General features: G+C 44.6%; 2 protein-coding genes across 3 annotated transcripts in view; both read right to left on the reverse strand.

Moving 5' to 3' along the window:
• Positions 1–3779, reverse strand: part of efnb3b (ephrin-B3b) — a 71672-nt gene extending 67893 nt beyond the window's left edge. The window contains exon 1 of one of the 2 annotated variants that reach the window (XM_052068335.1): positions 2757–3779. In XM_052068335.1, the coding sequence (XP_051924295.1) occupies positions 2757–2872 (116 nt within the window). In that variant the 5' untranslated portion in view covers positions 2873–3779. The remainder of the gene's footprint in view (positions 1–2756) is intronic. The other variant, XM_052068325.1, reaches the window with a different exon arrangement.
• A 2739-nt stretch (positions 3780–6518) lies between these two features.
• On the reverse strand, positions 6519–14192 carry wrap53 (WD repeat containing, antisense to TP53). Its single transcript, XM_052067994.1, has 11 exons — positions 13988–14192; positions 12661–12991; positions 12394–12571; positions 12210–12308; positions 12004–12112; positions 11275–11363; positions 9896–10119; positions 8286–8500; positions 7833–7936; positions 7622–7759; positions 6519–6824 (listed from the first exon to the last, which is right to left on the reverse strand). The coding sequence occupies exons 2-11, from the start codon at positions 12872–12874 to the stop codon at positions 6605–6607; spliced, it is 1590 nt and encodes a 529-aa protein (XP_051923954.1). The 5' UTR covers positions 12875–12991; positions 13988–14192; the 3' UTR covers positions 6519–6604.
• Between the last annotated feature and the right edge of the window lie 1118 nt (positions 14193–15310).

Below are 15310 nucleotides of genomic sequence, written 5' to 3' on the forward strand. Positions count from 1 at the left end.
GGGGGTGAGCTTCAAAGCGGCGCATCAAGAGGTTTGAAGGTTAACAACGTGACACTCCATTTGATATAAACAGACATGACGCGAGACGCACGTGATGAACTTGGGCAACTGCGTCAACTCGCGTCGAGTTCACAAGTCCGAAGCTCGAAAAACAGAGGAGGCAAAAGTTGTCTGTATATACTTCTGTATAAGTGCAGATACTTGTGTAAATGAAAGGAGACGGATCAAATTATATTTGATTCCTTTACAAAGCAAAATTTGTGACTTTGCACAATTAAAAGGGCTAGCTAGTGTGGGCTCAACTATGAAGCTATCCAAGCGCTAGTTTTGTTAGCAAAACGAGTTTTTTTCTGATGTATCCATCATCTCAAACCGCATATCCTCACAAGAGTGCCGGACAGTAACACACAAAGACGAACAAAAACTTGATAAATGAGCTCATGATAGCAAATGAAAAAAAATATCTGGTTCGGATTTGTGTGATTCTTTTAAAAATTGGGCAGACATTTTTAGGGCTGGAGAGCTTTGCTTCAACTTTCATGCAATCAAAGTGATAGCTTCATTAGTTAAACGATAGCTTTGCTAACATAAACGGAATACCAAAAGAAAAATGAACAGGGAAAAAAAAATCCACCGATTTATAAGTGATTTTTCAGATCAGACAGTTTTTGGATTCCAGAATTTGGGGAATTTCATTGGCTCAACTCTTATGCTATTAAAATGCTAGCTTTGTTAGCCAAATGATCGTTTTGCTAACATTGTGAACGGACAACTGGCAATTTTTGACTTTCCTTCTCTCTATTTAAGAGTTTTCTACATTGTGTCCTTCTCCGCAGAGGTTTAAAAAAAAAGTAACAAGTCTATTTTGACAAGGAATGAGTAGAAAGTTTCGCTCTTTGCATCCAAACGTCATCAGAAAATCAAGACTGTCGGTGCCTGAAAAACAGCATTAGATTCGTCATGAAATATTTGTACTTCCCATCGCCGGTTATAAGCACTGCAAAGCGCATCTGCCTGAACGCTGCAGCTCTAACACACGACAGCATGGAAAAGGGAAAGGCAGAAAGTGCATGGATGTGTGTCGAGAGGAAATAAAGTGAAGGACGGACTAAGCTGATTAAGTATGAATGCTAAGCTTTGTGAAGGCACACAAAGGCGTACAACAGGCTTTGTACTTTGCATATATGAGCAACCCGGTTGCAGATGACTCAGAGCGCGGCGTCGCGGTCCCGCATCCCCCACTAATTGTCATCCGGGCCACTTTACACTAAACTCCGTAAGGGTGCAGAGATACCTGTAAAGGCCGTAAAAGCCTGCTGGCAGTTAGCTGAGCCAGAAATGCAGAAAGGACCCCCCCCCCCCCGCCCTCACCATCACGCCCCCTGCTTGGATCCACATCCAACCCTGTGGGCTGAATCCACCCACTGCTGACAACAAAAACCCTCATTAGAGGCTTCACGCCTGGCTCCACAGTGGGAGGGGAGACTCCCGTACACTGTTGCATCCCGCACGGGAAAGGAGGAGCCAGACTGGCCGTAGCCTCCAGCACACGGACGCAATACTCAAAGACCCCCCCCCCCAAAAAAATGAGAGAGAGCGTCCGAGTGTGAATTTCAGTCTGGAGCACCGCTGGCAATGTTTAAAAATTCAAGCATTGTGATTTGTTCATTGTTCCTGAAGAAATAGACATGAAGTGCACTTGTGTTGCTAACAAATTGCTACATTTTGGTTCTTCTTTGACCCATGACCAATAAGTGCCCTAGAGGAGGTAATGCGGCTCAGTTTTTAGAGGTGCTGGTGGTGCTTTGAGTTGAATCAAAATCTTAAATAATATTTTTCCATTGAAACGAATGAAAATCCCATTCTGCCTTGACCACCTGGGGGTGGTATAAGACAGAAAGAGGGACATTTTGTTCACGGAATTCCTTTCAGCTCGTCAGGAAGACACTTTTGGAAGTCATTCTTCGCAGAGGATAAAGAATGTATGAGTGTGGATCCTGTTATATAGTCTGCCAAGCTGTTCAATCCACTGCTTAACGGGTTGGAACGCCGTGACATAGATGTTTAGCTTTAGCATCAAGTTAGCGGACTGGAAGGTGAAGTATGTGGTCGTTTGAAAGACACGACGTGTAATTCTTTTTTTTTATTTTTTTTTCGCTGTTTGACGGGTTACTTCAACTGGGAGCGACAGTTAACGGTCAAACAAGCGCGGCTGTGGCGGACACCTTAGTGAGAGCCGACGCTGAGGGTCAAATAATTAGAAACACCTCCCACAAAAGCTATTGTGCTGCATGTCATGAGACCGTGCAGGTGTTGTGAGCAGCTGCTGTGCATTTGACCGTCTCAAAGGCAAACAACAACAACAACAAAATATTTTTAGGGCAAGAGGTGTGTGACAAGTTGCTTTTTAAAAAAAAAAAACTTCTGCTGATGACTTGTTGCATTCCAAAAGAATTTCAATTTTCAAAGTGGAGACTTTGCCTTCTCCGTAAATGCAGTCAAACAGCTCTCGGGAATTCAGCAGCCAATCTATTTCTGACCCTCAAAAGCTTCCGTCTGTGGATGGCTTTTTAAAGGATCTTAAACATGACATTTTGGACTCACTGACATGACAGAAAAGGACTTTTGATTTCACCTCTTGTCACCACGGGTGGCAAAGGCGAGGCGAAAGAACAACAATTTCAGCCTGAAATGTACAGTCGAATCGTTCACGGATCATTGTTGGATCTCCAATTCAACACAGTCGGTTTCCTTACCTCTCGTTGAGAGAATTCCAATAGATGGGCTCCATGTTGCTGGCCGTGGTTCCCAGTAAATCCAGTAGAAATGCCAGCAGGAACCACAATCCATTCACACTCCACGGACGCGCCATCTCCAAATTCGGTCCACAAGTGGTGGTGTCAAAAGAAAGAAAAAAAAAATCCCAAAAAAAAACGACTTCCCAAATTGGAGGGGAGTCAGAACCTCATGGGCCCAGGATGCGTTGAATTAAATGGATATATTAAAAGTATATTATAATCATTAAAAAAACTAAACTTTCTGGACTATTTCTGCACCAACCCCATGACTTTCACACTACTGTGCCCTTAGCGCGCACATATATAAAAATGGCTTTGAGTCCAGGACGTACATCAAACTCGAGCGAATCCACTGTTGTCAAATGAATCACAAGCCAGCCGTGATTCTGTTCTCGTTCCTTAATTGTCTCAGTTTCGAACAACGCTCCCTTGTTGCGTGTGCACCCTCTCCCATTACCTTTCCCCGACGCCTCATGCAACACACGATAGAACTAAAATACACATTCAGGATGGTGTTTTTTTTTTTTTTTTTGCGGGGGGTCAAAAAACAAAAATGCAAGCCGCTTTATAGGCTAAAAATATGCCGCCGGACTCCTCATCTTGACGCTCATAAACGTTTCTCAAGTCCAGTCGGTGCACATCACAATCCTTGCAGACGGTTTGTAAATCCACCAATGCTTCAATTCTCAATTTGAGAATTCAAAGAGGTACGGAAGGGGGGGAAAAAAAGAAATCCAAATGTGTGTGGTAAGGTAAAAGCGTCTATTTCAAGAGTTTGGAGGGGGGGGGGGACATCCACGCTTTGCTTGAAAGAAAACTTGCCGAGTGCTTTAATTTATAAAAGAGAAGAGCCTGGGTCCCCCCAAAAAAGTGTGCGTGAGCTCCGCTCCGACCAACAACACGACTACGTCACAATCCCGACACTGGTCCGACCTGCACGGAGGTTCGCCTCGTACTGGCAGAACTGCCAGGACCGTGGCCGGAACACCAGAATCGAGAAGGGAGGAGGGAGGGAGGGGGAGGGGGGGTGGAGACGAATACATTTTGTAATATCCCCGTTCGAAGACTGCTAGGCAGGACGCACCGACAGACCATAATACATTAGGAGAAAAAAAAAAAAACACAAGGGCGGGTGTCGTAAAATACCTTTACGGCTTGCTCGCAACACCTCCTGATTCGGACCTGGGCTCGGAAGCGCGTTATTTTGGTTTTAAAAAAATAAAATAAAAACACCCAAGAAGCATTTATCCTCGACGGAAGTGCAAGAGCGCCCCCCAACTACACATCATAAAAAGACACTCCAATGTTATTTTTTTTTCCTCCCAGAAAAGTGAATTAAAAGAAACGTGAGGTTAACTAATCCTGGCTTATTGTTTCATAAGCGAAACATGCAAATAAGGCTACGAGCCAGAAGACGAGGGCGATGCACACTCATGATAAAACACAAAAGACGCTGGTTGATTTTGAGGGGCCTGCGAGGTCGCCATTTCACTAGAATGAACCCGCGCGAGGTTAAAGTTGCAACGTCTCTCAAAATGTGGGTTATACTGTCACCATGCGGACAAATTGAGTACTGCCGCACTTTTTTTGCCCAACATGAAACGACAGGCCCTTGGACAGCGGTGCAAAGGTGTTTTTTTTAAATTCGACTTTTGGTGTCATACATTTTGATTGCATCATTAAAGTTGAAATGAATCCACTCTGACCCTCTGGGTTTCTTTTTTGTTTGTTTGTTTTTATCAGCGTTACGTTCGCCGCATTTCTGCCTGTTGGCCTCCTTTTGTGCTCCGACCTTCAACTCTCCTCCATGACTCCATCGCCTCCCTGGTGACCGTGGCTTCGGGGCCTTGTACCTGATACGCAAAAACAACGTCGGGAACCCCTCCTGCTGACTCTCATCCACGGCAAGACGCATCCAGCAACACAAAGAGCTCAAACGGGAACACACACACATGATGGCAATGAAACTCACACTGAGCTTGATGCACGAACGTGTGTGTGCGCATGAGTCAGTGTCAGCGCACAGCATCCTCACTCGCCTCGTAGCTGATAGATCTCAGCTGCACGTCTTTATCCTTCGGCATCAGTCTGTTCCTGTGCGCGGGTGAGGTGAAGCTCACACACACACGTACAAGCGCGTGCACGCGCACGCCCGCAACAACAGAATCAACACAAAAGCTACCGACAAAAGTTTCCATTTCATATTTCCGGAGGGCAATTTGAACATTTTTTTTAAACATGAGCCGCTACCAAATGGTTGGGTAGGTGTGCGTCATTTTGCGGCCAGCCAGTGCGCCACCTCGCCAACTAGGAATTCATCCTTGATGACGCCTCAGTTCATTTTTCTTGTCCTCCCTTGTTGTCTTCGTACAGACTATCCTCCCCTGAGGCGGTGACGGTTGCTAAGCGACAGCCACCACAGAGCAGCGCAGCACAGTTACCCCCCTCCCCACCCACTCACCCCCCCCCCCCCCCCCCCAGCTCCAACTCCAAACCCCACTCCCCATTCGAAGGGCCTCGACTAATCACGTGCCGGGCAAAAGGTGAAACCATCGAGTTGGTGGGTTAACATTTCCAAAGCAAAAGGTCGACAGACGCCTCGGATACGAACCGCTCAGAGTTCGTTGAAGTGCTGTTCTTGACTTGCTTTCGAGCTCAGGGGAGAGCAAACGGTGGGTTTGCTGGCAGTATCGCAATAGTCGTATTGAAGTTTCATTTTTGAGAGCCGAGTCACAATAGAACGAAAAAGTCAGATATTTCAGAAAAACGTATCATGTCAAACTGAAAGTTTTATTACAAGAATAGTGATGAATTTGTCATGTTTTATAATTTTTAGATTATACTCATATTTTAATGCAAAAAAAAGTATATTTGAGATTAAATTTGTACATTAAGGGCGGCCCGGTAGTCCAGTGGTTAGCACGTCGGCTTCACAGTGCAGAGGTACCGGGTTCGATTCCAGCTCCGGCCTCCCTGTGTGGAGTTTGCATGTTCTCCCCGGGCCTGCGTGGGTTTTCTCCGGGTGCTCCGGTTTCCTCCCACATTCCAAAAACATGCGTGGCAGGCTGATTGAACACTCTAAATTGTCCCTAGCTGTGAGTCTGAGTGCGAATGAATGGTTGTCCGTTTCTGTGTGCCCTGCGATTGGCTGGCAACCGATTCAGGGTGTCCCCCGCCTACTGCCCGAAGACAGCTGGGATAGGCTCCAGCACCCCCCGCAACCCTAGTGAGGATCAAGCGGCTCAGAAAATGAAGATTTGTACATTACAGTTGCATATTTTTATGACTAAAATTGTGTATTTGAGATTTATGTTGTCGTACAAGAAAAACAAAATCACATTCCTGAGAAATACAACCCTCAGAAATATGCTACTATTTTTCTTGCCAGGATAGGTTTAAATATTACTTTGTAGATGCGAACCCATGTATGTTTTTCTTTATTTGTCTGCATTTTGCCCCTTGGTCTAACGGTTTGCGCAACCGCCTTGCAAGTGGATGAAAATGTTCCAACTTTGAAGGGGTAGCAGCGCCCCCTGGTGCCTCGATGTGCTCTTGACAGCCTGTGGATGCCAATTTGTCAGGGGATTCAGATTGTATTTGTTTGAAAAATGTGTTGGATATGTATAACCAGCAGTTTAAAAAAAGCAAAGCGCATTATCAGATGCACACTTGTGGCACCACGTACAAAAAAAAAAAGTCAAAATAACAAAAATAGAAAGCTTCTTGCACAATTGTCTTCATTTGCATCCTTGTAAAAAAGGTTTTGCAGTGGGCACAGTCTCGCCTCGTGAAATTGACATTCGAGTTCAACTGTGCATGTTTGAAACCTCCTCACTCTGCTCCTCGGCAGGGGGTCCGCACGGTCCGGCCCACCATATGCTCAACCCGTTGTCGGCGCGGTTGGCGGCCTGGTCGCTTCCCTCGCCGTCCGAGCACGAGGAGGACGAGTCGCCCTCGCCGTCGCTGGGCCACAGGAACTGCCGCTGGCCGCTGGATGTGGCCACCAGCGGCATGAACGGATGGATGCTGCGCGCACAAAATCACAATCAATCACTTCAAAAATCTACTGGCAAATTGGGTATTTATATCCATTGTGAGACAAATAAAAGGTTCAGATGTTCATGTGGGCCTCATCGGTCTGATTTAGTGAATTGCAATTTTAGAGAATAAAGTTGCATATTGTAGAGAAAAGGTCATTTGGTATTATGTCACATTTTAAAAAGTATTTTTAAAAGGCAGTTGAAAACACCACCATCACGCTACTAAAATAAAGTGACATTAAAAAAATATTTTTTTGAACAAATTCATAATTTTACAAGAACAAAGCTGCATATTTTCTGGAAAAAAAAATGAGATTCAATTTGTAAATTTAGTAGAATGCATATTTTTGAGGAATAGGCATTTCAGGTTACCGTCATAATTCTACAAAAACAAAGTAAAGTATTTTTGAGGAAAAGTCCTTGGCGAGATCACCATTGAAATTCTCCAAGAATAAAGTTGCATTTCATGAAAAAAGTTCTTTCCATACTTTTGAGACAATGATTCTTGTTTCAATTCATCATTTTAAAAAACAACGTTGCATTAAAGGCAGTAAAATGTTCAGATTCCAAAGTTGTCACATTAGAAATATATTTGCATGATTTTAAAAAAGGCTATTTTCGAGTTTAAAGTTGTAATGTGACAAAAATGCAGTTGGACATTTTCGAGAAAAAGCCGTTTTGATTCGGGGTGGAACTTTTTTCCTCCGAATGCCGTTTCCCCTCTTCCGTCTGCTTTAAATCATGCCCGTGATTTTTGGCCACACCGTGCCAGTGAGCCGGTACCTGATCCCATTGGTGCAGTCCCAATGGGCCTGGAATCTGAGCTGAGGCTGCAGTAGCTCCTCGCCACCTGGGGGGTTCTGGGTGTCCCACACTGACACCTCTCCCTCTGTGCCCCCACTCAGCAGGTACCTGCCCGACCTGGCAGAGCACAAACGCACATGGGAGGGACTTTTGCCGGGCGGAGAGCGACGGCGGACGGATGTCCACTTACGGGTCCAGGTCGAAGTAGATGCGCTGATTGGTCGCCACGTTCCTTTTGAGCGAGAACACGACCTGACCGGGCTCTCGAAGGTCCCAGCACAGGATCTCGGGATCCTGCGCATACATCACATGCGAGTTACTGTGCGAAAATCTGCTCGGCTTTCCCCAATGAATAACATATTGTTAAAAATATATGATAATCATTGAAGTGATGACACTGTTCACAATTTTTTTTTATAATTGGCAAACAGATAAATATCAGTAATCGACATTTAATTAAAAAAAAAATCTGACATGATCGCTTCTATAACATTCTTAGAAAAATCACAATGTCGAGTGACTGGTGAGATATCCCCCCCCCCCCCAAACGGGCCCGCGGGCTTCTCACGTGGTCCTCGAGGGCGACCATGTTGGTGACCAATGTTGGCGTTTGGAACAATATTATTTCAATTCACCCACATACCTTGCGGCCCCCCGTGTACAGGTAGTAGCCGTCGGGTGAGAAGAGCAGGTGGGTGAGACCCCCGCGGTGGCGGGTGGGCAGCAGTGCCAGCAGGGTGCCGTCCTGACACGAGTAGAGGCCGGCGCAGCGCGCGTACGAGCCGCAGGCGTACAGCGACTGGCACGGGCTGAAGGCCAAGCAGGAGATGATGCCGCTCTGGCCGCTTTGCTTCTTTGCTGCGGTTGGGAGACCAAAAGGGAACGCTTTGGGAAAGGGACATTCGCCTCATCGAGCGCACACACATTCCCTCTCAGGAAAATAGACCAAAAGCTCACATTCTCTCTCACACTTTTTGTCACACACATACTGTATTTTTTCCCTCACACTTTTTTTTTGTCTTGTCCAAATTTCATTGGAATTAACACTCTCTCTCTCTCATTAATTTCCACAACATGACTCAGAGCTAATCTCTGTAATAGCATATGCTAAAATAAAATGACTTAAAGGAAGCCTTTTTCTAAGAGTCCTTATTTTCAATGTAAAGAGAAAGAAAAAAAACACGATATTAAGATTAAGATTAAGAAAACCTTTATTAGTCTCGCAATGGAGAAATTCCAGATTCACAGCAGCAAAGTTATATCATAACGATATATCAATAAACCAATATAAAATAGTTATATGCAGTTATAGCGGACCGGTAGACCAGTGGTTAGCACATCGGCTTCACATAACAGAGGTATCGGGTTCGATTCCAGCTCTGGCCTCCCTGTGTGGAGTTTGCACGTTTTCCCCGGGCCTGCGTGGGTTTTCTCCGGGTGCTCCGGTTTCCTCCCACATTCCAAAAACATGCATGGCAGGCTGATTGAACACTCTAAATTGTCCCTAGGTGTGAGTGTGAGTGCGAATGGTTGTTCGTTTCTGTGTGCCCTGCGATTGCCTGGAGACCAGTTCAGGGTGTCCCCCGCCTACTGCCCGAAGACAGCTGGGATAGGCTCCAGCACCCCCCGCGACCCTAGTGAGGATCAAGCGGCTCGGAAGATGAATGAATGAATATATGCAGTTATAGTTTTTAGTCCTACTTTAAGGTAAACTGTAAAGTTTCCACTGCAATGCAATTTATGCTAACTATTGTTTCAGAGTTACATAAATAGGCCGATCGAGTGTTTTGGCCAAAACGCATCATCAGTCAAGAAGAGTGCTCGCAACTGCCGCCGCTATCAAAAACAAATGGCCAGTAAACAAAAGAGCTACGCATCGTTCGAGGAGAGATGAACGGAAAGGTTGTTTGAAGTGCATAAGTGGGCATTTGAATGCAGCCGCGGCATTTTGTCGCGTTGTTCTTCTCGGCCCGCTCAAGGAGACGAGACTCGAGACGTGCCGAGCGGCGGGCTAAACGATCCTTGTCGCGGCCGTCTGTGCCCCTTTTTTTAAAAAGCTTGTTTTTCTTCCAACGCTTCTCTTACAGAGTCAGCAAACTGCATCGAGCTAATGTTGTTTATCTGATGTTGTTTTGAGCGAGGACAATTTGCTACAGCCACAACATTCTTTCAACTACAGGGTTACGGATAATTTACCCCCCCCCTCCACACACACCTTTAATAACCAACCTCACATTTCGGTTTACGGCTGACCTGTGGTGGGCCGCTCCTCGCAGTCTCTGCCGGGCCGCTCGGTGTAGAAGACCTTGACGGTTTTGTCGAAGCCGCAGTAGAGCTGCGAGCCGTCGGGGGAGAAGCAGAGCGAGTGGGCCGCCGTCAGCTCGTCCAGGTGGTTGTAAGGACGGAAGCTGCAGCGCACCTCCCCGTAGAAGGCGTCCCAGATGTGGACTGGGTTGTCGCGGCTACTGCTGGCAAAACTGAGAGAATGAAAACACTTTGGCTGCGTTCACTCGTTCCCTAATCACTACATTTTACTCCAGTGGATTATATAATCAGTCAAATAAAGAATATTTCTGGACAGCCTGGAAATAAAATTGTGTTTCCGAAGGTCGGACTGATGCCTGAATGTAATCATGCAAAGCCCAAAATAACATCACCGCCGCTTAATTAGCGCAAGGCTAATTAGCCGCGACGGCATTGCCGCTTTGTTTCAGCGCCGGGAGTGGCTAATTATCATCGCTCCACCGCTGCTCGCCTGGAGCGATGGCCAATACGTTCAATCATAACGGGAGGCCCGAGCCCCGCTGATTAGGAGCAAAGGATAGAATAGTTTGGGATTTTTATGGTCGTTAGTTTTTATTTCCGGGTGGCCCGGTAGTCGAGCGGTTAGCGCATCAACCTCACAGTGCGGAGGTTCGATTCCAGCTCCGGCCTCCCTGTGTGGAGTTTGCATGTTCTCCCGGTGCCTGAGTGGGTTTCCTCCTGGTACTGCGGTTTCCTCCCACAGTCCAAAAACATGCATGGCAGGCTGATTAAGCACTCGACATTGTCCCTAGGTGCGAGTGTGAACACGGATTGTTGTTCGTATCTGTGTGCCCTGCGATTGGCTGGCAACCGGTTCAGGGTGTCCCTTGCCTACTGCCCGAAGACAGCTGGGATAGGCGCCAGCACTCCCCGCGACCGTCGTGAGAATAAAACGGTTCAGAAGATGGATGGATAGTTTTTATTTGTTTCAATTCAACTGAATTTGTTTTTCAAGCAGTTTTTTTTTTTGGGGGGGGGGGGTCTTCCTCCGTTTTAGTTTAGTTTTCAGACCTGGGCAAAGTTGGGTCATATCCTGTCTGTCGGGAGTCTCTGACCAGCCCTCAAAGTGACCATGAGCTGTGCTTTTATGTTATGGGCACACGTGTAGATGCTCGCAAGCTGGCGACCAAGAGCTCCGACTGCAGTGATGCCGAAAGTGCTGAAAGCACTTTGCATTTTGATTTTATTATGAAAAAGCTTTTTTTCCATTTTAGTTTTAGTGATTTCATTAATCAATACTAACTATAATAACCTCATTGGAGTAAAGCTATCAGAAAAGGTGCAAGTTTCACAACGATGGTCAAAGATTAAACCGGGCGAGGACTTACAAGCAGGTGTGAGGCTCCAGAGAGTTCATTTTGGGGTACCAGCAGTAGTCATACACAGTGTCTCCCTCAGCCATTTTCAGCACCGGACTCTAGCAATACAACAATGAAGATGTCGGTGTCCACTTCAATGTCTAAAATCAAACTATATGATCAATTCTGCCTTTGCAAAGATGAAAATGTTCACCCAATGTACACAAAGGAGGGTTTCTTGAAGTTGCAATATCAACACTGACCTGATGGGGGCACCAGAGGAATTCGAATGAGCTTGCTATAAAGTGCATGGTTTTGTGCTCAAATCTTATTTATTCATTCATTTGTTTTTATTTTGCACGAAGTACCACGTGTCACTTAAAAGACACTTTGTTCCAAGTACCACCGTTGTGGCCAACATTATAATTAGGCCAGAATGTCCAGAAAAACCGAGGAAGATGGTAACATTGTGAAAAAACGAAAACTAAATACCTAATCAAACGTATAAAACAAACACTTCCAGATGTCATGCATATGTATTGAATTTAAAGGTAAAAATATAATGCAACTGTACGTTGGCATTTATTTTATTTTTTTTTTGGGGGGGGGGGCATATTTATTTGTCATGTCCTTGTTTATGGTGATACTAATGACAAATTCCCTGTGTTCTACATACTTGGCCAAAAAAGATGATTCTGATTCTGATGAGGGAGCCTGCGTACCACATGAACAAACTTTGAGAACCTATGTAACGCTCACCATCTCCGGCAGCACATCCCAGTTGTAGGTATAAACCTCCGGAGGAAGGTTGTAGACGCGGAGCACATTGTCTGCACTGTTGGTCAGGATACAGGAACCATCCGGAGCCCTGACAGGGCAGCAGAAAAGTCAATCTGATTTCATCCAACACACAAATTGATTGATAAAGCAGTATGTTGATTTGTATCTTGGTGTATTTTAATTACCATTTGCAACCTTTGAGGTAATTCTCTGGGAAATTGGAGTATTCGTTCCAGGAGCTCGTCAGTACCTGTGGGGTCTGGGAAAAGTCTAAGGGGAGGCTTCTGGGATGAAAAGAAAGAAAGGGGGAAAAAAAAGTCAAAGCGAGTCATGTTAATGCAATACCATATTAAAGTTGGTTCAACTTACTGCTGTCCTTCATTGGGACTGTCAGCAGATTCATTAGGCTTCTCCTCCAATGGTTGCATCCCTCCATCATGGCAGCCATCGTCATTCTGCTGGCAATGCCCCTCCTCCTCGGTGCCTCCACCCAAAGTCATCCCCTCTTCATCTTCATCTCCACCGACTTCGGCATGCAAGGTGGCTTCTGTTGCCAAGTCCAGAAAACAACATTCCATGTACATATGACACAATTGCTATGATGTCAAAACAATGAGAAGAAAAAAAATTCTCTACTTTGCTCATCCTGCTCCATGTCTGCTTGTGCTGGCTGGAGATCCCCATGCAGCCCCTGTCCCTCGTCACCAAGCTGGGGACATTTGGCAAGAGTGAGGCTTCCTTCATCCCAATCCTCCTGGACTGTTGCATCCTCTTGAGGTGGTTCACGATCCGACTCTATGTCCTGCCCCTCTAACACTGCACTTTCAGGGCTCAGACCCACGTCAGTCATGACTTAGTTCCTCCCTGGTGGTGGGCTGTCAAAAATGCGAAACTGTGGTCTGCTTTCTTCCTGCAGGGTGGCTTTCCAAATATGCTGGCAGACGAGGACATTACAGCACCCACAGGCCTGCACACAAAGAGGACACACACTCATCAGAACACAGATGGAATTTAACTGTTTTGTTGGAAGTCATTTCTTGTAGCATTCGGGGTTGGTGGTAACATGTAACAGTTACCTGAGTAACTTTTTAGAAGAAATAATGTACTCGTGGCAGTGTCCTTATTATTCATACCCACATATTTTTATAAGGAAGGAATGCTACTCTTAATTCATTATTTTTGAGCATACATTGTACTTGCTACTTACTCTCTGTTGCATTGCAGTAATGTTGATTCATGTAAAGTTTTGGGAAAGGAGCAACAAAAAATCTGTGTTAGACATCACTGTTGAGCTAAATGTTGATGTCTTATTTGTGTAATGAAATGAACGCTTAATTTACCGTAATTTGTTATTTTAACTTAAATGTATTGTTTTTACAAAAATGATATTGTTGGGAAACGGAAGTTGCACGTTCATATTTTGTATGTATTTTTCCATTCGATGGCCATGATTTACAAATAAAAAGTTACTCATCAATTATTCTGTACTTATTTACTCAACCCCAAATTAGTTATTTGGGGGCATTTAACATTGTAGTTCATTCTTATATTTAAAAAAAAAACAAACAGTACGACCCAGTACAATTTTTCGCTACTTTACCTCCCTATGTAAAATTTACTCTGCTAAAAAATATGCACATACCTTTAAAAAAAGGAGTGTAATTTATTTGTTCAATGTTTATTACGGAAGACAAAACAACCAGGTTTACGTGTTAATTATGCGACAGCAATAACGTAAATAACCGGGCGTCTGAGTAGTTTTCCAAAGCTATTTTCCACTCGACTTAATACATATACATACGTTATTTGCCGGAAAATCTAGCACGCTTTGTCTCAAGCAAGCTGTACACTCAGTCTAGCAAAATAAAAAAAGAAGCTGTCTCGCTTCCATTTGTTTTAAACGTTGGCGCAAATAATAGTGTACGTCACGTTAGCATTAGCATGCTAACACTCTCCGACTCACCCGATTTGTGGCTCTTCCCAGCCTCTAGTCTCGTAAAATTCAGTTTAAATTCTCCTTCGCGGTTGAGGCGAAGGTTCCACCGGAGTGTATTGAAGCGTGTGTGGCGTCTACTTGAGCGAGGTATCTGGAGTTGTTCTATATTGGGGCTTCTGTTTTCTCTGAGCAGGAAGAGGCATTTATGGCGTGAAGCCATGTGTTCAGCAAGTCTCGCGCGATTACGTTAGTGTGCGTGATTTGGGGAGCAAATTAATTACGCAAGGGTCAGTTGCTAACTGCTAATATTTATTTTGTTCTTCAAACATAACAATCCAAATTATTTACATATCTTTCAGGTGCTCTTTTTCCACCAAAAGAACATAAGCCCTTTGAAGCGTGAAGTCAAGTTGAAAATGTCCTTTGCCATCATGTTCTACCCTCTCCGCCTAGTCTGAACACGTTATCATGTATTACCCTTATTTAACAAATGAAAAATTAACACCGATGTCTAGAGTAGTCTAAACACGGTATCACGAGTGTGGGTGGATTAGTCTTATTTCACACAAAAAAATAACGTTTGTTCAGACTAGTCTAGGCACCTAGGACAAATCGTCCCCTCGAAAATTTGAACTTGACTTCTGCTTCAACTCTCCTAGACTAAAAACAAAAGGAGCTGAGCTGATTGGGTTATGCACCTTAATGTTCGTGTCAGTGTTTTGTTTGAGAAATGCCAAACACAACCAGATGATCATGTGCGCATATGCCTCGTACAATTTTCCTGTTTATCTTGTCATAAAATCAGCAGTGCAGCAAATCTAGCTGCAACAATTCACTAAAGACCAACAAGAATCGCTGTATTTCATCTTAAAAATAAGTCTTTTTTTCTGACAGATTTACATGGACTTTAGTCTATAGTTCATACCTTTTAGCTCAGTCAAAATGACACGAATCTGCTCCAGTACAAGTCAAAGTAACGTGCATCGCTCTTAATTGAAAGAAAATCTGTAATCACCGGAAACGGTAGCATCAATCTATGATATCTGACGATACGGTCATGCGTCAAAAACAGGATACATACGGCAAGCATCTAAGAGTGAGAAATGTACAACTTCAGTAAAACTATAAACCGGTAAACTCTAAATTGAACGATGATCTGGTTTAATTTGGCTTCAAGGTTTACATGGTGCCTATTGATATTTGGTCACGCAGCAACAAATCAGATTTAACTTCTGTCCTTTCAGCTCAGCTCCAAACACCACCAGACACTTTTAGTCAGTGTGCAGTGCCCCAGCCACGCATCTAAACACTATTTTTCAATGGGAAAAAAAAACAAGGGGGAAGGGGGGG

Source organism: Hippocampus zosterae, chromosome 1 (assembly GCF_025434085.1).
Source record: "Hippocampus zosterae strain Florida chromosome 1, ASM2543408v3, whole genome shotgun sequence".
NCBI classification, from domain to species: Eukaryota; Metazoa; Chordata; class Actinopteri; order Syngnathiformes; family Syngnathidae; genus Hippocampus; species Hippocampus zosterae.